This window comes from Malus domestica, chromosome 15 (assembly GCF_042453785.1).
Source record: "Malus domestica chromosome 15, GDT2T_hap1".
Taxonomy (NCBI): domain Eukaryota; kingdom Viridiplantae; phylum Streptophyta; class Magnoliopsida; order Rosales; family Rosaceae; genus Malus; species Malus domestica.
In genome coordinates, this window is record NC_091675.1 from 20,214,243 (window position 1) to 20,239,838 (window position 25,596).

Below are 25,596 nucleotides of genomic sequence, written 5' to 3' on the forward strand. Positions count from 1 at the left end.
AATCTGATTCTTAGTGTGGGTTGAATCCTCAGAGACTGATCTTTTGATGTCAGATTGGGTTTCAATGGAAGATAGCAATTTCGGGATCAAAGGATTTATGGGGTTTAATTCCAAGTGCAAGATTTCTAGGTTTAATTAAGAGATTATGGAAAAGAGTTTCAGTTTTTCAGGGTTTTGAGTTTGGGTTGCTTCTTGGTTCTTGAAAATGGCAATGGACAGGGTTGCAGTCTTGCTCAGACAGGGGTGCAGTCCATGTGTTTGTTGAAATGCCCAGCTCAGAATTTTCATATGAAGGATCTGCAAATTTTGGTAGGACGACGCCGGGTATGGAACCCATGCCTATTTTGATTTGCCTTTAGATGTGTATGCTCAACGAGAACTTGAGTCCCTGGCTCTGTTTTCTTGCAATTTTAATGCATCTTTGTATGTGAATTTTGGTCTACTATAGCACATATCATTGGGTTGGATTAAGCTGCCGGTTTTAGTTCAAGAAACTTTGTTAGCACAATGTAGGTTTCTTGAGAGCCTAAGTCTGAAGAAATGTCGGGGCATGAACTAGTACCTCGATATTCGTGGGAAGAACTTCAAGTTAAGCTAAAAAAAAAACTTTGGTGGCGTTGTTGGAATCAGAGAGTTGTCAATTGGTTTTTCTCCATTTACGATCCTGAAGATGTTTTCCGCTAACTTGTTTGGTGCTCAAGTTGGAAGTTCGAACGTCTGAAAGGTGGATTGTTTGTATGAAATTGCACAATTTGAAGATTTTGGGAAGTTCATGCTGAAAATCAGGTGAATTCGTCTTTGCTAATGATTATGTAGTGTTTGGGAGTTTTGGTTAAGAATTTTTATGTGTTGATATCAGAAAGTGTCATTCTTTCTGTGTATATCTTGGAGTGTTATTCTCTAGGATTTGAGTTTCTTAGTTAAAGATTGCGATTTGTAAATGCAAAGGCAGGAAGTGTCATTATTTCTGCGAGTATGGAATGTCATTCTCCTTGGTTAATTTTGGTGTTAGTATTTGGGAAGATTTAGTAAGCTATCAGGAGTGTCATTCTCCTTGATTGATTTGGTTTCTTGGAGTGTCAGTCTCCTTAATTGATTTGGTGCCAGTCTCTGTACAATTTAGTTAGTTCAAAATATTTTTTTTTTTGGCTCAAACTCCTCTGTAGATGACGAAGACTTCAACAGATTAGGATTAGAAACTGTATTGTGCAGAGCATTTTTCAGCAACAACATACATTTCAGCGAGCCTCATGGGTTGATCAATTGAGCTCTCAAGGATAAAAGCGTGCTTGTATGGCTTTCAAGAAGTGGTTTCCTCAGTCACATGGTCCTTCTACCAAATCCCAGGCTTCACCACAACCTTTGTCATGCATTCAAAACGTCATGCAGTTCTAGATCAGTTTCAGAGCTCTAACTGGTTCAAACTTCACTTGGCTACACCAAGTTCAGTTTGAGGGGGGAGTATTAACAGAAATGCCTCATGGCATTATTCTAGTGGTTAAGTTTGTTAATATAGTTAAAAGAGTATTATTGTAATTGGGATATATGGCTATATAAAGGATTGTATAGCTATCATTTCCTTAAGTTCAGTTGTATACACTTTCTCTAATTAATCAATACAATCTCTCTTGTTTTCTCTCTACCAATTCTTTCTCTTCCTCTGTACCAATCTTCATCTTTTGCAATGTAGTTAACAGGGTTTACAACTAACGTTAACATAACATTTGGAATATAAGAAAAATAAGATCACATTATAATCCTCAAAGTTTACAATTTCCAATTTTATAATAATGGTAATTAAGGTTAATTATAGTTAATAACACATAACGACATTCTTATTACTGTAGCAAGATTGGTTTTTACACTCTGAAATTCATATATTACACTGTCAATGTGAGAAGCATGTTATGCATGAATATGATTACATACATAATCATCTTTTAGGTTAAATGATTCTAGTCCTTTTTAAACGATACGAGAAATTTTTAGTTGTGACGGGAATACGGATGGTACACCATGTGTTTTTATGCAAGTGGTGGAAAATTTTAATTTTTAAGTTATTAACCATTTAACACACATAACTCACTATTTATATAGGAACACGTGGTGTACCATCTCATGTGACGGCCACACTGAAAAATCTCTCCCATGGACAAACCTTTCAGTAAATAAACCAATAGAGAGGATAAATTAAAGGAGACGAAAAGTTATCTCAGAAAACTAAAATCAATGGAGAAAAATGTATATATTCAACGAATTAATTTAAACCCCACGGAAGTTCACTTAATAACTAATAAACATTAAGTTAAGCAAAATGTTAATCGTCAGGAAAGAAGACATAACAAAACCCAATTCTATAGCCATCGGTTCACTTTGGAGATAGAATGAAGTTGTTGGTTAGAGTTAATTTAGGGTTCCAACTAATTAAGGTTTGTGTAAATGGTACGGATCATTTGTAGGTGAGAACGACCTATATATTATTTTTCGTCATACACTTAGGGCTCGTTTTGAAGTGTTAAGTACTTTTGATGAAAGTACTTTTTGAGTTCTAAAAGCACTTAAAGTACTTCCTAGAAGAAGCACTTAGTTATGTGCTTCTTGTAGGAAGCACTTCAAGTGCTTTTTAAAGATCCTAAATAATACAAACTTTGTACTTATTTGATAGTTGGAGACACCCACACAACATGATTAATTATATCGTACAAAGTTGAAGTACCTACTTCATATAATTTGTGGGAAAATGATCCTCGTTAGATCCTTTTCCTAGGGATCCATGGGATCCCGTAATCTTATCTGTTCATCGTATATCGTGCGATCAGTTTTCATTAGGTACTATTTATATTTAATTTGAAATTTAAAATTTAAAATGATTTCTGACCGCACGATGTATGATGAACGGATAAGATTATGGGATCCTTTGAATCCCTAGAAGAAGGATCCGAGGATCCTTTTCCTAATTTGTGGAAGTCACTAACTTAAGCAAATCCGTTGATCTCTACTATTTTTATTATGGATCCTAACCAAGTGCCAACCACAGACCACTATCATGCTCCACAAATTCGATCTTCTTCAAAAGCCATGAAAAAAAAAAGATATTAAAAAAATACTCAACCAACATTAGTATAAAACCTAATCCGCTTAATGGTTAGCTGTGACGCGCATGCTTAATTGGACTCCGTTTTTGTACGTTCAGAGGCACATGAAAGTATGTCTCATTGTCCATTTTGAAGCTCTTGGTGGTTAGGAGACTCTTAGACCTAGTTTGGGAGTGAGGTGCTTAAAAAAAAAACACCTATGAAAAAAAGCTGTGAGAGTTTTAGGTGTTTGGTAAACTGAAAAAAAAAAAGGGCTTATTTTGGAAGCTGCTGTGAGAATAAGCTGAAATCAAAGGAAAAAGCTGAAGCTGCTATTTGCAGCTTTGGAAAACTGGCTTTTTTTCAAAGCACATGGAGCTACAGTGCTCCTTTAATGAAAAGACCCACTATCAGACTGCTTTTTTTTCCAAAAGCACTTTTACAAAAAAGTTTACCAAACGCTCTGCTGCTTTATTTCACAGCCGCTTATTCTCACAACAGTTTTTTTTCAAAGCACAGCAATACCAAACCAGCCCTTAATCATACTTCAGTTAATCAATTGCATCATTAATTAGACGTACGTACCCTAATTACGATCTTAATACATTAACGTTGGATCGATTATAGCTATCTAGCTATCGTAAATACGGCATGCAAATAATTTGGACGGTGCAAATTCCTTTTCATTTCCTTAATCTCCAAAATCCCAAACTAATTGCGTTTAGAGGCATATAACCTTATTTTGGTAGATAGGGATTGGTAACTAACCTAACATTGTGCTATATAATCAAGGAGACAAAGCTCACATGAGAGTGTTGTGATCAAAGAAAGACGCCATAATGTTTCACATCATCTTTTTCTAAACACCATAGTTAAAGGTTCCCCTTAATTGATTATTAAGTTGATTGATCTATTTTGCCATCCATATCAATCAGTTTTACCATTTCCAGTTCAGTTCTTGTAAATAATCCCTTTTCGTGCACTTCAAATCATTTTGCTTACTATTACAACGTAAATTGAAAAGAACGTCTCGGTACATTATTATCCACAATAAAATTATCAAAAAATGATCCGGACACACAAATGAAAAAGTGCATTCGGATTAATAACTTATACCTAAATCTTAACAAATAAAAAGTTTTAAGTCAATGAAAGTGCCACTCATCATGGTCCAATGACAAGTTAACCAAGCCTGGGTAAAATGTACTACATAAACCCCTATAACCTAGCTAATATCATAACTAACCCCTCTAGACACTAGTAGAAAAAACAGCTTGCACGACAAATAAACATACTCGTTGTGCAAAAATGGCAGGAAAGGAAAATAAATAAATAAATTTATGTGACAAATACTTATTGCCGTCGGGCAAGAAAACGCGGGAAAAAAAATTTTGCCGCCAAATGTTTGCGCGACGAAAATTTCCACATATTTGTCACGTAAACTTTCACTGAAATGGTTAGATGCCTTCAAACGCTCCCATTTAGTGCGCATTTATGACGCGTTTTGCGCGACGAATAAACCAATTTGCGCGACGAAGTGGTTCATTGCGCAAAGTATTCCGAGTGCTATATAAACACAATTTCAGATTCATAATTTTCAAAGATTAGGTAATGGCCGATTCTGGAGAAGGCTCTCACAAAAGGAAAGTTGTATTGCGAGTAGAGAGGTACTGACACAAGCAAGTGCCCTACTTTGAAGACAAAAGTAGGGTTGATGCGTATGCCAAACTTAGGTTTGATATTGGGTGTTTGGTGCGGAGGGAATGTTTTGCCGAGTTTAAGTCTTGGAAAAAGATGCCTGAGGAGTTGAAGAAGTTCATGCTAAGGGAATTATGGGTAAGTTTGTATTAAATAATGTATAATTACTTTTGTTAAAAAGTAGTATTTTTAAATTACGAATTTATTGTTATTGGCATTAATGTAGGTTCATTGGGATGTTGATGAAACCGATGAGATGCAGCGGAAGTATCTGGATGACCTTTTCAAGAAGCATTTCTGGCAGTGGAAGTTTGATGTGTTGCGGGATACGGAATGAGGTACTGCTACCCCAGAGGAGGATGATTGAAGTTGAATTGTATTTTTTTTTATGAAATAAGATTTTTAGGACTTTATATTTGATTTTAATTAATAAATTTATGTTATATGGATGACTATTAATGTTTACATTAATTATAATATGTATTTGAGATAATAAATTAGTTTTGTTAATTAATTTGGTAATGTTTAATTAGGTTTGAGTTTTTTATTTAGTTTAAAATAAAAATTTACATTAGATAAAAAGAAAACGGAAAAAAAAAATATGCATTTTGCGCGACCAAAATAGTATTCGTCATGCAACTTGTTAACATTAATAAATTATAAAGTAAACAAAAAAAAATGTAGACTTGAGCGACAAATGATATATTAGTCACGCAAAGTGTATTTGCACAACGAACACTGTATTTGTCGCGCAAAATCATTCGTCCAAAAGTTAACTTTATAATCTGGATTCAGCTGCAAAGGCAGAACTGCAATAAAATTGCAGATTTAGCCTCTGCACTCCTCCCCTTCGTTTTTCTTCAATCCGACATCTGTCACTTCCATTTTCTCTCAATTTCATCATCTAATACTCCATCCAGGTTGATCAAGCTATCTCGGTGTGTCTGGTAAGCCTTTTTTTTTTTGTTAGGGTAAAATTATTAATGTAAATTCATACTAAAGCCATGAAATTTGTTATCTATAGGGATAGTGTGTGATTAGAGATTGGTGGAGAACGATTTAGAAGGTATTTTCTTTGTTTTATTTTTAAAAAATATAAAATTAATTAAATTATTTTGTTATGTTTATATTGTGTTGTGAAATTATATTAATATTATGTTGTTAAATTTGTACGTGACGTACAAATATGTGTTGTGATTACAAAGTTAATTATAATTAACTTCGTACTTTTTTTTTTTGAGTAAAATTTAGTTTCCCGTTCGAGGATTAGTTGGATTTCGTGCATGGATGCGAAAACATGACTGCGGTCCAATTGATTCTTGAATTGTCCCATTATTTGGACACTTTGGAAATGCATAGTTATGGCGCGTAGTTTATGGTTGAAGGATTAGGTTTCGGTTGTCGGGATTTCGGTGCCATCTCTATATGTTCTTTGGGTGGCACATAGGTATTTCATATCTATGTTTTCCATCTGAAGAATTTACCGAGATGCTACCGAAATTCCTCCACATCAAAATCTAATTTGATGTAACCATAAATTACGTGACTTAACATTGCATTCCCGAATGGGATAGGGCCCTTACCTGATGCATAAGGTGACAATATCATTTGTATGAAGTTGTTGTGATTGTTGTACTATTATTGTAGTTGTAGGAATTATGGACAAAATGTGGATACAAAACCCGAATAGATACGTTGACGAATACTTGGATGGAATTGAGGATTTTATTGAATTTGCACGTACACACAGCCCAAATGCAACTAGAATTCGGTGTCCATGTAGAAGGTGTAACAACACGTTAAGGGACAATTGAAAATGTTCAATTTCATTTAGTAAGGAATATAATGGTGGAGACCTATATTACTTGGAACCATCATGAGGAACAATTAGACAATGCTTCGTCTTCAAACACCACAAAAGTGGGCAATGTTGAACCTATTGTGGATCCTAATGAACAAGTCATGGATATTATAAATGATGCTTTTCCATTAGCATCAACAAACACCAATCAGGAAGGGAAAAATGACGTGCCTATAGCAATGGACAATGCAAAGTTCGAACAATATGGAAAATTATTAAAATTGCCAACCAAGAGTTATACCCGGGGTGCGAGAGCTTCTCGGTTCTCACGGCCATTGTGAAACTAATGCACGTAAAAATAAAGTATCGTATGTCGAACTAGTGTTTCAACTACTTTTTGGGGGTTTTCAAAAGAATGCTTCCAAAGGACAATTGTTTGCCGGAAGACCATAGACATGCGCAAAAGGTGTTGAATGGTCTCAGATTGGGTTATGAAAAAATTCATGCTTGAAAAAACAATTGTATTTTATTCTTTAAAGAGAATAAAACATTGGATAAATGTCTTGTATGCAATGAGTCGAGGTTCAAAATGACATCTGAGAATAGAAGGACTAAGATCCCACAAAAAGTCATGCGTTATCTGCCCTTGAAACCTAGGTTGCAACGATTGTATATGTCGACACATACTGCCACTAACATGAGATGTCATAAGGAAAAACTTGTAGAAGACGATGTGATGAGGCATCCTGCAAATGGGGAGACATGGAAAGAGTTTGATCGAACGTTCCCCAAGTTTGCTGCTGATCTTCGAAATGTTAGATTGGGATTTTCCATTGATGGATTCAATCCATTCGGGGTTCTAAACCTACACCACAACACTTGGTTGATTTTCATATAATTTGCCGCCTTGGAAATGCATGAAAAAGAATATATAATGATGACTCTTTTGATAACTGAGGATCTTGGTAAGCTAATCGATGTTTACTTAAGGCAGTTGGTTGATGAGTTCAAGGATTTATGGACAAACGATGTGTGCATGTACGATAAGTGTACTAGGAAGATGTTCACTTTGCAAACAGCAATTATGTGGAATGTGAATGATTTTCCTACATATGCAATGGTTTCTGGGTGGAGCATTAGGGGTTATATTGCCTCAGACCTATATAATGGTCTGGTGATCAGATTTTGGAACAGCTTAACCGTTTGGATTTTGCTCTATTCGAGAAAACAGTGAGTAGGACCAGACCTTCTACACATATGAACTGAACGTACAAGTCTATATTTTTTAAGCTCCCGTATTGGTTGAAACTAAAATTGAGACACAACCTCAGCATTATGCATGTTGAGAAAAATGTATTTTGACACATTGGTGGGCACCATTCTAGAGATCGAGGGCAAGACAAAGGACACGATCAAAGCTCGTCTTGATTTGGAAAGAATGGGCGTACGGAAGGGTTTATGGATGAATAGAGACAGTGATAAAGGCAGAAGGGATCTTGCGTTTTTTTCCATGAAATTGAATGACAAAAAAGAGTTTTTAAAGTTTGTATCGTCTGTAAAGTTTCCAGATAGGTATGCTTCTAATATCGCGCGTTGCGTGAATGTTGACGGGGGTAAATTTGCTGGACTAAAGAGCCATGACTGCCATGTGGTTATGCAATGCCTACTTCCTGTGGGTATTCGACACCTATTGCCAGAAGATGTTGTGAAGCCAATCATGCTGTTGTCTAGATTTTTTTCCCAACTGACGGCAAGAATGTTGCGAAAGACGGACGTTAATCAGTTGCGCCATGACATTGTCCAAGCCCTATGCAAGTTTGAGATGATATTCCTTCCAGCTTTCTTCACAAGTTTGATCCGCGTGATGGTTCACTTGCTGAAATAGGCATTGCTTGCTGGTCTTGTCAACTATTGCTGGATGTATTCAATAGAAAGTTATATAATCCTCATCATTTGTTTATTCATCATTAACTCATGTTTACTAATTTGTATTGTATCATTTTATTTTGGCAGGCTTCTCGGGGAGTTGAAAAAAAATGTACGCAACAGGGCAAAGCCTGAAAGATCAATTATAGAGGCTTGGGTTCAATATGAGTCGCTTACATTTTTTGAAATGTATTTAAAAGATGTGGAGAAGACTATCAATCGTCCTCAGCACAATAATGACCAGGGTGTGAGAAATGAGAAACTTTATGTTTTTGCCCAATGCGCATGACCCTTTGCAGATCCTATACTAGGCAAGTCGTTTTCCAAAAATGACATGGAGGTAACGCACTGGTTCGTACTGAACAATTGTGACAAGACAATGGTATACCTAGATGAGCATGAATAGATGATGAAGCAAGAACATCCATCACATTTGTATGCCAGGAAACACCGTGAATTGTTTCCATAGTGGTTTCTCAAATATGTAAGTTATAAGTGTTTTGTGTTTGACATATATATTGTAGTATTTAATTTTCTCAAACTAACATGTGTATGTTTTTGTATAATGTTAGGTGAATAAATTGAAAGCATCAAATTCCCCCACTTACAGTGAAGAGTTATATACCTTGGTGTTCGGACCGATTCGTGCTAAATTGTTCTCAGGTTGCCATGTTAATGGCATCAAGTTTTTGAGGGCTGCACGAGATGACAAGTTGTGTACGCAAAACAGCTGTGTCCATGTCCCAAGTGAAGGAGAAAGCACGGATATTGATTTCTATGGCAAACTAACAAGTGTTGTGCAATTGCTTAACAAAGACCGATGTCAAATGATCATGTATAAGTGTCGATGGTTTGATACAAACCCAAATAGGCATGGAAGTGTTAAAATCGACCATGGCTTACTATTTGTGAACACTAACAGAACTTGGTACAATGATGACCCTTACATTGTGGCAAACATGGCAAAACAGATTGTGTATCTAGATGACCCTAAAGCCAATAGAGGTTGGAAAGTTGTTCAAAAGATGGATCAGAGGAATGTGTATGCTATACCAGAACAAGACCCTATTGACGACGACGTCGACAACGTCACTAACCAACGTTTAGAATCTTCAATGGAAAATGATGCGGAAACATTTCGAAATACAAATCTTATCCAAGAACCGTTTCAGATACAAAGAGTGGCTTCAATCGAAATACCGATTCAGTCAATTACAATTGACCTCGGTAATCTTCCACGATATGATGGTGTAGTGGGCCCGAACGATGATGATAACATACCTATCGAGGAGGAGGTTTGGGAGACGGAAAGTGATGATAACGACGATAGTAAAAGTTATTATAGTTCGAATGATGAATAATGCAACTTATTTGTGACTTGCTCTGTAAAACATATTAAATGATATTTTTTTTGTAATTTATTTATCTTATGTTATAAATAAATTGTTTTTATCTGAATAAATATAAATTTAAAAAAATTTGACCCGGGTAAATTATATTTTCAACTCATTGTGCGACGAACATGTAGATATTCGTCATGCAAATTGTGCGACGATTAAATTCCTTTTCGTCGCGCAAGGAGCTGAAAATTTGACATTTTGTGCGCGATGAATATATTTCTATTACGTCGCACAAGAATCTCAGGATTTAACTGAAATCGCAAACACTTTCCCCTCAGCTCTTCCTCTAACAACCCTCTGTAAATCCTCTCTCCCTCTGACAACCCTCTCTCTCACTAAATCTCTTTCACCCTCTCCGCCGCTCGCCACCTTGGACTCTTTCTTCCTCTTCCGACAGCCATCTCTCTTCCTCCTCCGACAGCCGTATCTCTGAGGTATATGCACAATTTTAGGATTATTTCATGCTTTGATTATAATTAGGGTTCTAATCTGCTTTAATTTTGTATATGCACAGCATGGGAATGATTATTGACCTAGATTAGGGTTCTGTGCAATAAAGATTGAGATACCATAACAAAATCGACCTAGATTAGGGTTATGGCACATTGGCTTGAATTCTCTCTATTTGTTAACCGATTTATATCTGTCTTTGTGTTCAAGTTTTTTTAGATGAATATGTTCATCAGATGGTTCAAAAAAAAGAAGAGGAAGATTAGATTTGCATTAATTGAGCTTCATTTCAATCATTTCAGTGTCATTTTCTGTTGTTGGTGTTTGTTTTTGCTTCATATGCTTGTTTTAATGATGGTTTTCTCGGGTTTTCTGTTCTAAATTTGCCTGCTATTTCAATTTTAACAATTGGAGCTACTGGGGTCTGCTTTCATTTTATCACACTAGTTTAATATACTGTTGCTAGTTGTATATGCATTCAATGTCCTATTGCTAGTTCTATAAGGAGAAACCCCAGAAATGTCTGTCTTCGGGTATTCTGTTTCCACCAGTTTGTGACGAGGACGATGCTAATATACTATTGCTAGTTCTATATGCATTCAATGTCCTTAATTTGCAGGGATTCCTACTTTTAGAAATTTTAGGGAAGAAGCCAAGCAAATTGGCATCTAGAATATCATAGAAAAAGTTGCTATGGCTTCATTATATATTGATTTGATCGGTAAAACTACTTAGATAAGGATTGAAATTCAAAAAAGCACAATGTGCTAGTAAATTAGTACATGGAAAGTTCTTACAAAACAAAGTACTTCAAAGCTGAGATTAATAAGCTCATATCCATATATAATTAAACTTGGCCAACTTGACTAGGTGGGATAAAAAGAACCCAACAAGCTAAGTTTCTGGATCAGTTCTGGCTACTCTGCTAGCTCTATTTGGCATGCTATATATGTACTATATATAACACCACCATCTTTATTTGATTTTCCATACATATATAACTTCATTCTCTCTTCTCCTTCTTCTCTCCCTTTCTTCTTCCCTCTTGCCTTTTTTTTTTTTTTTTTTTCAGTTTTCCTTTCAGTTCTGTTTCGGTTTTGGGAGCTTGGTCTTCTTCCTTCTCTGAGCTTGTCTCAATTCTTCCCTGAGCTTGTCTCAGTTCCAGGCTTCATGCCCTTTCTTGGGCGACCTTCGCTCTTTCTCCACCCTCCCTCTTTTCCGGCCGTCCCTTTACAAACCCAGAACTACTTCTTCCCCCCCACCTTTCCTCTCTACCTCATCGCCTCATAACCCACCCGCACCCCTTCCTGGGCTCCGACATGTGTGCGCCAAATCGAAAATGGTTGCCAGATCCATCTCCCTTGCTCACTTCCCTCCCCCCAACCGGCATGCCGGCATCCCCTCGAGGCCAAGTGTTATGCGGTTCCGACCAAAGTAAGGGTATTTTACATACCCCTTAGCCTCACCTTCTATCCATGTGTTCCTATGTTTGTTTATATTTGCAGGGATTTGTGATGGTGTATCAGATATGGTAACCATTTCTCGGTTTGGCGTCTCCAGTGTCGACTTTTGGTTGTGGTGTACTGTTAGTTTCGGGTTTGTAAGTTTTCTGTTACAATGTCTTGGTCGAATTGACCTCTCGGTTGCTTTCTCTAGTATTGCTGCTCTAGTGGCTACTGGCAAGACGTTCGTAATATCAGCAACGGCGGCGGTCTGCTTTTGGAAGTTAGGGATTAGGGTTTTAATTTTCGTTAGCTTCCTTTTTAGGCTGGGCTTTATGTATTTGATTCCCCCGAATTTGCTTTGGGTTATTTTTCCTTTCCGTTTGGATTGGCCTGTAACCTTTTTTACTTAATGAATGTTCCTTTTTGTCCAAAAAAAGGTGGTGAGTTCACATAATACGTAGAGCAAACAATTAGTAATAAAGTGAACCTGCAGAAATGAGACATCAACGTTAACGTACATATTAATTATGCAGAATAAACACTAATAATATTCTTTATTAAGTAATAAGCCCACATATATATCATACCCTGCCACCAATTTCCTCTTGAAGCACTGTTTGCACTATTCCCATTTGCATCGTCCTCGTCACAAAGGGTCCAAAACACCAGTTTCCTCTTGAAGCAATTTAATTACCCTGTTTTTCTCTTATACTTGCTTCGGTATTATTTAGAACTCCTTTTTGAATCCTAACAATAACTTGTTGTGATTGTTGTTAGTTCTTTTTAGATACTATTTCTTTTCGGAACTTGAGTTATTTTATATATGGTCGGTGTACTCTACTCGTCTGGGGATCTATACGAACTTCATGTGAATCAACAGTATTCCTGAAAAGTTTCAAAATTTATATGGTGTCTAAGAATTGAAATCTTCTTATTCAGAGATTGTGTATCATAAACAGTTGATGTAACTTATAACTAACTTTATATCTTGCTACTTATGAGTTTACAGTTGCTTAATGTTTAGTATTTTGAATTGTAAGCTGCCTCATAAACTTTTCGCTGGGGCTCCCCCTACACAACCTGTTTATCTTGTTGGTTATTTTCATTTTATTTATTCAATTGGATGTTCGATATAAAGATGAAATCGTGAGTTCAATGTTTCAATTATGTCTAATAATGTTAGAATTACTCTCAATCTTGAATATTTTGGTTTAGTCAAGTTTAGTCAATAATAGGCTGATGTTATATGGCCTTTATTGCAGTAGCCAAGAGTGTTTTACATTGATTTTCATGTATTGGGTTACCCGGTTATTTAGCATTTAATGTTAATCCAATGTATGTTTAGGTTGTGTGTCTAGAGTTATTAGTTACATTTATGGCCTTTGAAAAATTCTTTTATGACACGATTGATTGGGTTTAGACAATTTCCCATGAGTATATGTTTCTCTCTAGGAAAACTTGTGCATTGGTATTTTGAAAGAAAGGGGTGTTGGTATTTTGAAAGAAAAAACCTTCTGTGTATTGGTATTTTGAGCAGCCCTGATACCATATTATTTGTGAATTGGATTGAATTTCTGTTCTATTTTGCTCCATATCACAACATATATATGCATTGATTTTTTTTCTTCTAATTGTGTAGATGTCACAGCTTATTAGAAGTCGTAAGACGGTGACGACTGCACCCCGTTCGATACCCCCGCCTCCTACTTTATCCACCACTGCTCCAGCAGAAATGGACCTCAGGCTGGTTAATTTGATTGATCTGGTTGGTCCCTGGGTCTCCCAGGTGTTGGCGTCATCAGTAGCGCTACCTATTAGCGCCAAGCATGGTCACCACCTCCCCCGCACACCCGACACGACATTGGCATCCACTATTGATGGCTCGGAGTCACAACAAGGAAAAGTTAAACAACGCCCCGCACGCTGATAACCGTTTTTTTTTTCTATAGTGCCTTGGTGATTTCTCCATATAGACTGTTCTATGTGATATTGGATTGCCTAATGATGCTGGGAGGGTGGTTATTAGTTCTTTGTAGGGAACAACGTGTCTTTAAATGTTTATTCAATTTTCTTTAGTCCTGAGGTCAGTGGCTACCGTGCATTTATCTAATTCGATTACTTGTTCAATTTTTTGGTTTGATTTTTGCTGCTAGTTAAGATTAAATATTTTGGTTAATTAAATTATGCTCTAATCAATCTCTGGACTGGAAAAAGCTCACTGATTTTTTGTTCTACTTAGTCTTCGAAATTTCGTTTTTGCTGCTCGATCTTTTGTTTTTCTGCTTAATTACGAGTTTTACTAGTTTAATTTTGTTCAAAATTTGAGCTGGAGTTGCTTTAAGTTTGATCTTTAGTTTGTTAGTTGGGTAAGTAGAAGGAAAATGTGTAAAGCTGATAATTTAGTTTTCTCTACATGTCCTTTATATAAAGGATTTTCATCTGAATGATCATGGTAGGCGTTAGGCCGTTAGTCTTCAAGTATTGAAGCAATTCATATGGCATTTGAATTTGCTACTTAAATTCCCAGGTTCTACTATGTAATATTTCACTTGGCATCCACTACTGAAGCATTCAACTGTTGTGATTGTTGTTGGACATCATATATTATTAATTACAATGTACAGGGTTTGGGAAATGTTCTAACTTTAGGGGAGGTTTTCCCGAAATTTCAATATAATTTGTAGTGTTTGACTGTTCTTTTTTTTCAACGAAGAAAAATACCCGGGGACCTTGTCGCTACTTGAAGACGGTGAAGGTCACCCAGGTGACGAACAAACGTATCACGATTGGATTGGCTCACGACGTTCGAACCTATTGCCCTATGCGATGGAAGTCTTGGAAGGCGATGCCAGAAGAGGTGAGGTTGAAGGTGCACGCTTATTAGTCGGTAAGTATCATGCCTTAATGTATGTAATTAATTTGTTACATTGTAGATGAACTACAATTTTGACGACATCAACGACAATATGTTGGCGTACGTCAACATGCTCTTCGTTGAACGGTACAAGCAGTGGAAGAGCGACCTGCACCAATATTTTCAGACATTTGATGATTTGCATGTCGCTGTTAAGAAGGGTTACTCGAAGGAGTTTGAGGATTGGGAAGAAAATTGGGTGTGGCTCTGCAGTCATTTTTAGGAGCCCGGCTATGTGGCACGTTTTTTATATTAAGTCTAAAAGTATTTTACGTTTCTTACTAATGTTTATTGATTTTTTAATATTTCATTTAAATTAGAACTAATACGTTTATTTTTTGTATAACAAAAGAATGTGAAAGCCAACAAGATCAATCGGGAGAAGAAGACTCTTCTCCACCATTCGAGTTCGAGACCTTTCTCATATAGGATGGAGATGCGGCAGCAGGTAATAATAAAGCTTTTCATATTCAATTTTTAATATGTCAATAATATTTTTTTTTTCGTACTAACATTTTTCTTATCTTGTTCTATTCAGGGGGTTTCAAAATTTCCAAAGATCGACGTCTTTGCAGACGTTTATGTTTGACCCGAGGATGAGTTGGCTGAGTCCCTTCATGTAAGCATTCTTCAATTGTAACTACCATCTTACGCAATCAAGTATAATGGTTATTGTTTGAATGTTATTATTAATATTTCATGTTATATTACACATGTGAATATGATAGAGAAAAGGCAATTGGTTCTTTAGGAGTCCGTCTCCCAGCTTCTTCCCGAGACTTCGTTCGAGTCTGTGGATCCCCCCGAGGATGCGGGGTTTCAGATCCTTACAGACACCTTGGATCAGACTCTCGGGTGGAGGTCGGGGACGTATTGTAGGGGGGATGGGGAATGCCCGGTGGCAGGAACCTAGAGCCTCTTCATCCTCGCAGTCGAGGGTGAGGTGACATCTTTGACAGTAGAGGTGGCCGACCTTAGGACTGAGCTCGCCTCATATAAGAGCCATATGTCACTGATTGTATAGGCCCTCATTCAGTCCAGCATTTCTTTCCTGGATATTCGTCCCCCGTCAACGTCCGATCCCCTCCAAGCCGAGCATGCCCAAAACTCTGCCCCTTCGACCCTTGAGCCTGTCCTCAACCCCGAGCCCTTCTTGCCCCAATCTTTTCAGCCGCATGCGAACGACGACCCCGTAAATTATTCCACCTTTTTTTCTTAGTTGTTTAGTCCATTACTTTTAAAACTTTTTCCTTGGACATACATTTTATTTTTATTTTAAATAATTATTTTTCTCTTCATTACATTTTTTTATTTCAATTTAATTTTATTATTTTATTTCAAAATTAAAACTAGAACAAAAAATCTAATTTAAATTTTTTTTTTTTTGCATGACGAATAGCTTCGTCGTGCATACTTTTTTGCAATAACTCACTTTTGTCGCGCAAGAACAATATGTCATTGCACAAAGTTTTTAGAGACGAATATTAGTCGTCCTAGGTTTGTGTCTTGGCATTTTGTGAGACGAACATATTTGTTCCTAAAAATTTGGTGTGACGAATGAGGAACCGTCGCGCTTTATTTTCCGCAACCAATGCTTTTGTTCGTCACGCAAAGTCTTTCTTTACGATTTTGCAAGATGGGTTCTGTTCGTCGCGCATACGTTTGTGAGACACTATTAAGCTTTGCGCGACCAATTTCTGTTTGTCACGCTAAATGTTAAGCGTGGCAGTGACATCTAAGACACAATTCGTCCCAATTAATATATTTGTGGCTAAATATGAGTGCTTTGTGTTCCAAAGGAATTCCAGTGCCAGCTACAAAATTAATTTTTTATATATAAAATTTATGAATTTGTGACATGCAATTGCATACAACAGTACGTAATTAAATTGGTTTTATAATCTTATATTCAGATGATATACCAAATTAACACACTTGTCATTTGTCCAAATGGGTTTACAACATGCTTCATACATTTAACTAATTAAGCCCCTTGACTCCCTTCATGAATTAATGAATTGCCGGAGGATATCTTGTTATTGCATGTAACTTTCCTTTCACTTAGGGTCTCATGCGCCCTACCAACACATAAAAATTGATAAATCATAGAGAACCCAACATTTTAGATCTTTACCAACAAAACATTTAAGATTAATGAATGTGAGAGAAACTAAAATCCAACACATGGCTGAATTTGCATGGACTATATTAGTCAGCCACAAAAAAATTTCTGATACGAGTCTCTTTCTCTGATCTTGCGAAAACCACAGTGCTGCTGCGATCTTAATCTGAAATGGGGCTTTCCCACATAAATTTGGTTAATTTGAATGCAGGAAACAGATTGTGTTGGGAAAGTGGGACAGGTAGAGGTGGGTAGACATGGTGGGTTCATTTTTATCTTTGTGAAATTAGGGTTTTGATTTTTCAGCACCACACAACTGCCACAAACCAGTTTCGTATCTTTTCACAAGTTGCCAAATGAGGTGGTGGAATATCAAGAATGTCTCCTGGAGCTCAAACTATATGTCTCCCAAGTTTGCTGGTTTTTGTCCCAATTATATATGTCACTTGTGGAATTAAAAGACGTTAAAATTTAGATTTGTTCACAACATCACATGCATTGTTTTCGTCCAAACGCGGGCTTCTAACCACAGAAATGGTTATGATCAATGTGACTGGAAAAAAAAACATTAAAAAGTAAGAAATTCGATTAAAAAATGTGTTATGGTTGAGTGTTTTGGACTCCCTGCCCCTATTATACCAAATAAATAATGATTTAGAGATGACAGTAACATCAAAATAAATTATTATTCATCAATTATTTGATAATTAATTAAGGATTTAAAAAAAATATGAAAAAGTTTGAATACTTATTAGAAATTTGACTTATAGCAATTAAATGATTTTATATTTTGTCACAAGTCTACACACACACACACACACACACACATTACCCTATTTTCATAAATAAGTTAATAGAGAAAATTCTCATCTCCAATTAAAAAGTCAATACAACTTGTAAAAGATTGCTCTCTTTATTTTCTTTTGCTGATTCAACAATAACTATCAGAGGGAATTTGAGATAAACCATAGGACTCAACAATAATAGTTAGGTATCGAATTTATCGTTCATGTGAGTTAAACTTGCAAGCAGAGATGAATATCACTACTCTAATAACATGTTTACTTGCAGTCGAAGAAACCATAAATCAGAACACATGAAAAAAAAAATAAGGATGAAAGGGAATATAAACCCTTTCCGTCGCTTATTCCTTGATTTTTATTAAACACATGATCTTAATAGATACTAATTTCTTGCAATTCCATTTTTTTAAGTAAACATATGCCCTAATATTAGACTGACTTAATTCAAATGTTGAAAATAGACGTTAAATCTGAAAATTACTTATTTGTCCTTGTTCAACATTAACTAACCCTATAGCCTGTGTCTCGGGTTCCCAAACGCCCCAAGTTTCTGTCTGCAAAACCGTACAGAAATTAAAAATGACGCACAGCACCAAATTTTATAGGATTTTCACATCCTTAAGGTATTAACCCCATTAGGTTTCGCTCTCTTTGCAATATGGCCCCCAATAAGGTTACCGTTACCGCATTGAAGCGGCATGTTATGCTGGAATTTACAATTAACGCCGTTACGGCATCCGTTGGAGCCCTTAAAGTACTTGCACTGTTTTGGCTTCTTTGGTTTCTTTCCTACTGGTTTAAAGTTTGGTGCCATTTTCATGTCTTTCGAGAGATTAAATTTGTTACCAATTTGTTTTTGTGCAACAAAGGGGTACTGGATTTCTTGCTTTTCCGCTCCATGTTGCATGATGAGGTTCTTACAGTTGTTGATATTCTTCGCCGGAAGGAGCAGGGCTTCCTTGACTAAGAATGCCGGTGATGGAGCTCTGTTCGGATAAGTCATTGCACCGATGGTGGGTTGTGTTTGAATTTGATTTGGCAGCCTAGGTAACGTGCCAAAGTTGGAATGGGTGACGGGCACGGGTGGTGATGGTGCGGGTGGGTTCAACCCGGACATTTGAACACTACCTGATTGAAGAGGGATCGCATTCATAGTAGTTCCCAGTCCCACTGTACCAGCCATAGGGAACAAGTTTCCACCAGCAGTCGTTAGCATATCAGTTTTTGGAAGAGATGAGGGAACTGATGGAACTGTTGTCCTTGGCATGGGTGCAGGTGCAGTAAAGGAGTTGGTTGGTGCAACTCCTAGTTTGGCCAGTGATCCGGGTTCGTTAATCAATTTCTGGATCATTTTCGGGTCATTTAGAATTTTAATGAGCAAATCGGTATCGATCAAACTTCCTTTCTCTGCGCTTTCCACGATTGCAGTCAATGCGACTGCAGCAGCAATCACATCCGCATTTTGGCTAGGTAAGTTTCCTAGTGATGGTTTATCATCGGCAATTTGCTGAGGAGACGCGGGCAGACCTTGGGGCAAGGCTGGTGGCTTACATTCTACATCGGAATCCAAGTCCATATCAGATGATGGTAAATTCTGGGACTCTTGTTCAATTTCTTCAATTGGAATAAGGGGGACAGATGGAGTGAGGCTATCGTCACAACGCTCAGCTTTTACATCCGCAGAAACAGAGGGGCTGTTTAAAACATTAGAGCTGATCAGGTTCCATTACGTAAAAGAACAAAAGACTATGAAACATACGTCCAGACACAAGATGGAATGCTTACTTAGGGGGAATTGCAGAAAGACGAGGATAAACTGCTTCGAGCACTCTCGTCACTCTCAACTTTTGAGCCTTGACTTCCTCACTTTCCTCACCGGCTGCTACTTGCCAGGCCTCATTCATGACAAACTGTTCAAATAAAATCAACATAACACCATTGAAATGAATAACTCGACTCAGATTACAGACCATATATTCTCATCACATGCATACTTAAACAACAATTTAGAAAAGATCTAACGCCTACTCACCTTGGAAGGGCATTTCCATTGAATCTGACGGAGGAGGGGCCGTTCCACTTTTGGTTGTCTCACTGGAACACAGCGTTCAAACCCAGGGGGAAAATCATGTTCTATAGGAGCTGAACGCGACATATATGACGCCTTTGCTTGAAGATGATTTTGATATTTCACGCCAACAGCCACAGGACAATCTTCGGAAGAGAACAGCTTTACCTATCCAACAGAAAAACATCGAGTCCGGTCACAATGAACAGATGAATGAAAACAATCAGTAGCATTTCCCACAAGATATTGGAAAGATAAATTTCGAGAATCGAATTTATACAACTAGAAAAAGCATCCGACTGCAGGAAAATGTTGAAACGACGGTTCAGCATTTCATTATATGTCCTGCAAATTTCATGACAGCTCAATCTTGGAATTCAAACATCAAGGAAAAACAAGCCTGATAATTTGCATCTCCTACAACTCTTATGTAGATTAAGTGGTGAGCTATTACCTATTCAAAAGCCTAGACGTTAAATCACCCCTCATTATATATTACAAATTTATTCAAAATAAGTTACCCATCGCCCACCACGTGGACCATACGCATACAAACTCACCAAGGGGTTTACCAATCCGCCCAAACTACAACATGTGGTGGGCGACGGGTTACTTGCTTCATGATGAAGTATTAATAAATGTACCATTGGTGGATCGTAACACCACGTGATGGTATCACTCAAGTGTGTACGGATAGCCACGCGATGTCATAAATTGTACACATCATAACACTAAAACAGGATTTAAACCTGCTGATTCTTGTAAGATCCTAGTTAGTAATTCTGTTGATCATAAATACAGAGAACAGCAGTACAGTTTCAGCAAGAACTTCATCGTGTACGATTTTGTTGCGATGAAATCAAACTTAATCCTAATGATTCATGGTATAATCCTATCGATTCTTGCTCTAGATCAGTTGATTAATGCTATAACTCTGTTAATCCTTAGTATAAACTCAATTTTAATTTTTTTTTTACAATATTTTGGATATTTGGCCTTGATATTTTCATTAATCCAAGCTTTTGTCCAATATTGCAATAAATTTCCTCTTTTTTTGAGTTTCAATGAGTTTCTGATGATGATTTCAAATGAGTATCCAAATCCAATTAGAAAGACTAAAACAAGTAAAACGATAATTAAAAATTAATAACCAGAAGCAAGCTTTAATCAACCACATCTTAAGAGTTTTAGTTTCGTTAATTAAATCTGGGAAAATAATCAAAGGGAAAGAACAAAACTGATCGATTGGAGTACTTTCTCAGCCGCCAAACAGAAAAACTCGAATCGAAAGAAAGAAGGAACAAATTGTCTGGGAAAAACGCAAGAAAAGGTTTCAGAAGAATCGGCGATTATACCTGACGAAGATCGGGTCCAGAAGCCCAAGATACCGAATTCGATTTCCTCGACCGCTTCAAATTCATTCTCATAATCTCAATTTACACAAAATTCTTCCTACAAATTTGTAAAATTACCGGTCCGATTTATACAGATTTTGGAAATTGAAACCCTAATTTTTGAAACCGGGAAGAAGATTAGAGGCGATGCGTCGTCGCTTCGAGTGTGGGTGGGTGTTGGTAACTTGGTCGTCTTATATGAATCGAATTGGGTGACCTGGTTTGGGGGAGCGTCTAATTGGTTGTTTTGGGTTTTCCAAATTTTTTAAATTTCAATTATGACGTCATATTTGGTAAGACCCGCGAAAATGCGCTAATTCTTATCTGGCCTTTCATATGACCCTTTTGGGCAATTTATATAATTTTCTTTTTTGAATTTTTATTTAAAATGATCTTTGAGATTGATACTCATCATTTTAGTAATTGATAATAAAAAGAAGGGATTCTTGAATTTGAAAAAAATATATTTAAAAAAGTGGTCACGCGGTCGAACATGTAACAATTTAATGAGGATATCGACATATTTTTTACGAAAAAACCAAAATGATTTACAGTGGACAAACTCAATGACTATTTCTATCGATTCTCATTATTAAGGACCAAAGTGAGTAGTTATGCCAATCACAATGACTATTTTGGATAAAAAGCCTTTTTTTTTTGGATTTTTATATTTCCTTGAGGGTTGGACAACTTGAAAATACATTAGTTTTGGAATTATATGGTGTAATTTTTTTTTTTTATGCAAGTGATATTAGAGGATAAGAAGTTCGAATGTAGAATTGAATGCACGAATACAGTTCTAATCACTTGAGTTACAAGTCTTTCACAAATTCGTATGATATTTGGTTAACCTAATCTCTTGAAAATGTTAAAACACCTTTTGTCAAAATAGGTAAAACACATTACATTTTCCAAGTTTATTGAGAAGATAAAATACATTGTACCATATGTACTTATTTTCCTTAAATTATCTTTGTCCAAAGACACCACGTCGACAATTAAATATTTTGAGGTCTCGTGGCACCTTCGCAAGTCAAAGCATGCCGTGGTCGAAGGAGAAGGAAGCTAATATTCTACGTTGATGCGTAAGTAAAGAACGTGAAGAACACACCACACTCTTTGAAGATTCTGACAAAAACCTTTAACCTAATACTTGATTGACGGGGGTATACAGTTGAGGGGGAAGCAGTCAAAGATGTAGACGTAGACCCGAGGTTTAGACACATTAATTATATAAATGTGCTCCATTTCCTACACACGTTACTTTGAATCTATTTCTCTGAAATTTAGATAAATTTATTATAATTATTTTATCATTTTGAAAAAAATAATAATAAAATAAAAAATCAACACCAACTTGTACATTCTTTCCATTTGCTTGATATTACTTTTGTAAGCCTATGATGGTTGGTTGAGTTGATAATGATTGTTCTATTTGCTAAACCAGAACTTAAATTCGAGTCCCGCTATTAGCAATTCCTCTTGGTTGGTGATCCGTACAAACAAAAAAATAGGTTGAAAGTCCCTCTATAAGTTCTTAGAAACTTGTGATATGCAGTGTCCCTGGATGTGGATAGGCTAACCTTTCATCCCCTAAACTTTTCAGGAACAAGGGATATTATTTTTGTAAAACTTTGATGTTTTATGGTTTGGCTTTATGATGAAATTGATGTTCCACCATAAAACCAATTGGCAATATGGAAAGTAACCAAATACCATATAAGCACATAACAAACCTTGTCCCTCACCGATGTGGGACAACTCTCAATACGCCCCCGCATGTGTGGCGGATTTTCAAGCCTACATGTGGACAACAACTGAGTGACTTGGAGCGCGTGTGGCCATTTGACTTCACACGAGGACAACCTGCTCTGATACCATGATGAAATTAAGGTTCCACCATAAAACCAATTGGCAATATGGAAAGTAACCAAAGACCATATAAGCACATAGCAAACATTATCCCTTACCGATATTGGACAACTCTCAACACTTTAGAACTTACAAAGGGGATTGATTTTTTGGCTCAAAACTTATGTTCCCTTATGTTCCCTTATGGGGAATGCACATCTTTTGTTTTTTTCTGAATAATGTATATTTAGTCTACAAATTTCATAATCGAAATATTTTACTTATTAATTTTCATTTGAAGATCATTTCTACCAAAAAAATAAAAAAACATTCAACTCGGAGATCGTTTAATCATCTAAATGTATGGAACAAATGAACAGTGTTAGCACCAAATAACATACTCATGATAAACCGTCAATTTATTTAGGGAATTGTTATTAGCACTCCAAACTTTCTATATTAGGAAAAAAATACACTTGTGAGGAGTGTATAATGAGATTTTTGAAGTGCCAATAACACTTCCCTTTATTTATACATATTTTGATGACTAAATGACCTTCAATTCAAATAATATTTTCATAGGGATGATCTTCATACAAAGATTAAGAAATTAAATGGTTTCAATTATAAAGTTTAAACGGAAAGATACCTTATCCGCAAAGATATGTGCATTCCCCCAATAGGGAGAAAGCAAGTATTATTCTATTTTCATTGTTGGACCATGAAGTGAGCTTTAGACGTGGGTGAGCTGAATGTGTTTGTCAATGTTAGGCGTAATATTCATACTCGTTTTTCCTTTCTCCAATTAGGGTAAAGTGTTGATTTAATCTCTGAATTATCACCTTAATGAAAATTAAGTTCCTAAATTATTTTTTTGATAAAATAATTCCCTAAATTCATTAAAAATGGCTAATTTCATCCATACTATTTATATTCAAAGTTATTTCATCTATTTTTTTTGTCAACGTAAATCACTTAATATACTTTAGAGTGTAATACCGGCATTTTCTCGCCTACAAGCTTTTAACTTTTCATATAGGTTGTGAATCTAACGTCTAATTTATCATTCAAAGTTAACTCTATACACTATTTCTTTATGAAAAATTACCAATCCACACTCCAATGCGTATCACATGCAAGTAATGCGACTTAAATTAACGGAAAGTTGAATATAGTAGCTTCAAATCTACTATTAAGAATGTAATTGTCAGGTTTTTATAATTCAATGACTGATTTTTTTGAAAAAAAAAAAGTTTATGGACCTAATTTTTACTCAGGTGATAATTCAAGGACTAAATTGCCAATTCACCCTAACAAAATGCATTGAGCTATAGTCCTATGTCTTTATGGGGGCAACTTATAGGAGATCGTATATCGTCACGTGACGGTTTGTATAAAACAATAATTTGTGAATAAAAAATTTACACATGTTTATTCATTGGCATAAGATGGCACCATAACGATGTATCCATCGTGTAAGTCTTTCTCTTTTCTGGAACCATGTCTTAATTCGGCTTTGTTCAAAGAAATTGAGAAGATAAATCATGACATAACAAATTTTTTATCGGAAATAAAAGCATACATGAGTAATTTTACATAAAAAAATTTGTACTTTATGCACATTTTCTCTTAATCTTGGCATTTGATTTTTCTTTAGTTTGTTCAAATCCAACATCTAAAGACTAAAGGAATAGAGGTTGTGTAAGGAGAAAATTACATGACACGAACATATGATCATTCTATCAATTTGTGTCAATAATACAAACATGTAGACAAAAAGTGTTATGCTCGTAAATTCGCTATTATATATATATATATATAATAATAATAATAATAATAATAATAATAATAATAATAATTCACCTTGTTTACACCTTTGTTTTACTCTTTTATATAGGTTTTACATTATATTTGTGTTTTGTAGGTTGTAACAAGCAAAGAGTGCAAAAGGAGCTAAAAAGGCTTTTACAATCCTATGTCATCAGCATAGCCTCTGCAAAGCAGTCGAGTTCATGGATTAAACTATATTGACTCAGGAAGAACTAGGAGATGTACCATATATGTTTGGAAAGTTATGGATGTCTATTTTCCGTAGAATTTTACGGTTCTTGAATAGCATTTTTCTTGAGAGAGTTATGGAAGTTTTAGTACATAAATGTCGGGCTACGCGCGAATACAAAGCTTTCTACAATTGTTATCAACCTGGCAGATTAAGGGAGGGTTAAAATTCCTATTTATTAGGAGTTCTAACTAGTTGGAAGAAGCCAAAAAGTCTGGAAGGAAATAAATAAGAAGACTAATAAGATGGGACTTTAAAGCCCATTGAATTAGAATGAAAAAAGAAGGCTAATTGCCCTGTCGGTTACAACTAGAAGGAGAATGAAGGAGGATCCCTAATCAGACCAACAAGGGGCATGAGATATAAAAAACAGAGAAGGAAAAACCTACGGTAGAACGGAGAAAAAGGAAGGACCTGAGCACCATTCTGCAATTCGTCATCGAAGAGTTTCTTCTTCTCCTTTTACTTCCTGTTTTGTTTGTCTTTACTGCCCATTTAGATTATGAGTAACTAAATTTCATAGTTGGGATTTGGTTGAAGTCCTAATCATGTTTCCTTGAGTATTTTCGATACACTTTGTTACAAGACAAT

General features: G+C 36.1%; 2 protein-coding genes across 5 annotated transcripts; one reads left to right on the forward strand and one right to left on the reverse strand.

The window, feature by feature from the left end:
- Positions 1-10,002: 10,002 nt before the first annotated feature.
- Positions 10,003-17,154, forward strand: LOC103436136 (uncharacterized). 4 transcript variants are annotated; one of them, XR_011576167.1, is made up of 5 exons: positions 10,003-10,333; positions 13,434-14,651; positions 14,728-14,972; positions 15,061-15,156; positions 15,247-15,418. XR_011576167.1 is itself a non-coding variant. In XM_070813807.1 (5 exons), the coding sequence occupies exons 1-4, from the start codon at positions 14,616-14,618 to the stop codon at positions 15,295-15,297; spliced, it is 363 nt and encodes a 120-aa protein (XP_070669908.1). In that variant the 5' UTR covers positions 14,474-14,615; the 3' UTR covers positions 15,298-15,327; positions 17,042-17,154. The 4 variants fall into 4 exon arrangements, 2 of the variants coding, with proteins under 2 accessions (XP_008372782.1, XP_070669908.1); XM_070813807.1 differs by lacking the exon at positions 10,003-10,333 and adding an exon at positions 17,042-17,154 and having other exon boundaries at positions 14,474-14,651; positions 14,728-14,907; positions 15,247-15,327; XM_008374560.4 differs by lacking the exon at positions 10,003-10,333 and having other exon boundaries at positions 13,800-14,651; positions 14,728-14,907.
- A 943-nt stretch (positions 17,155-18,097) lies between these two features.
- Positions 18,098-21,309, reverse strand: LOC103436137 (zinc finger CCCH domain-containing protein 6-like). Its single transcript, XM_008374561.4, has 4 exons — positions 21,057-21,309; positions 19,666-19,869; positions 19,419-19,543; positions 18,098-19,327 (listed from the first exon to the last, which is right to left on the reverse strand). Exons 1-4 carry the CDS (start codon positions 21,126-21,128, stop codon positions 18,244-18,246), a joined length of 1,485 nt encoding a protein of 494 aa, XP_008372783.1. The 5' UTR covers positions 21,129-21,309; the 3' UTR covers positions 18,098-18,243.
- Between the last annotated feature and the right edge of the window lie 4,287 nt (positions 21,310-25,596).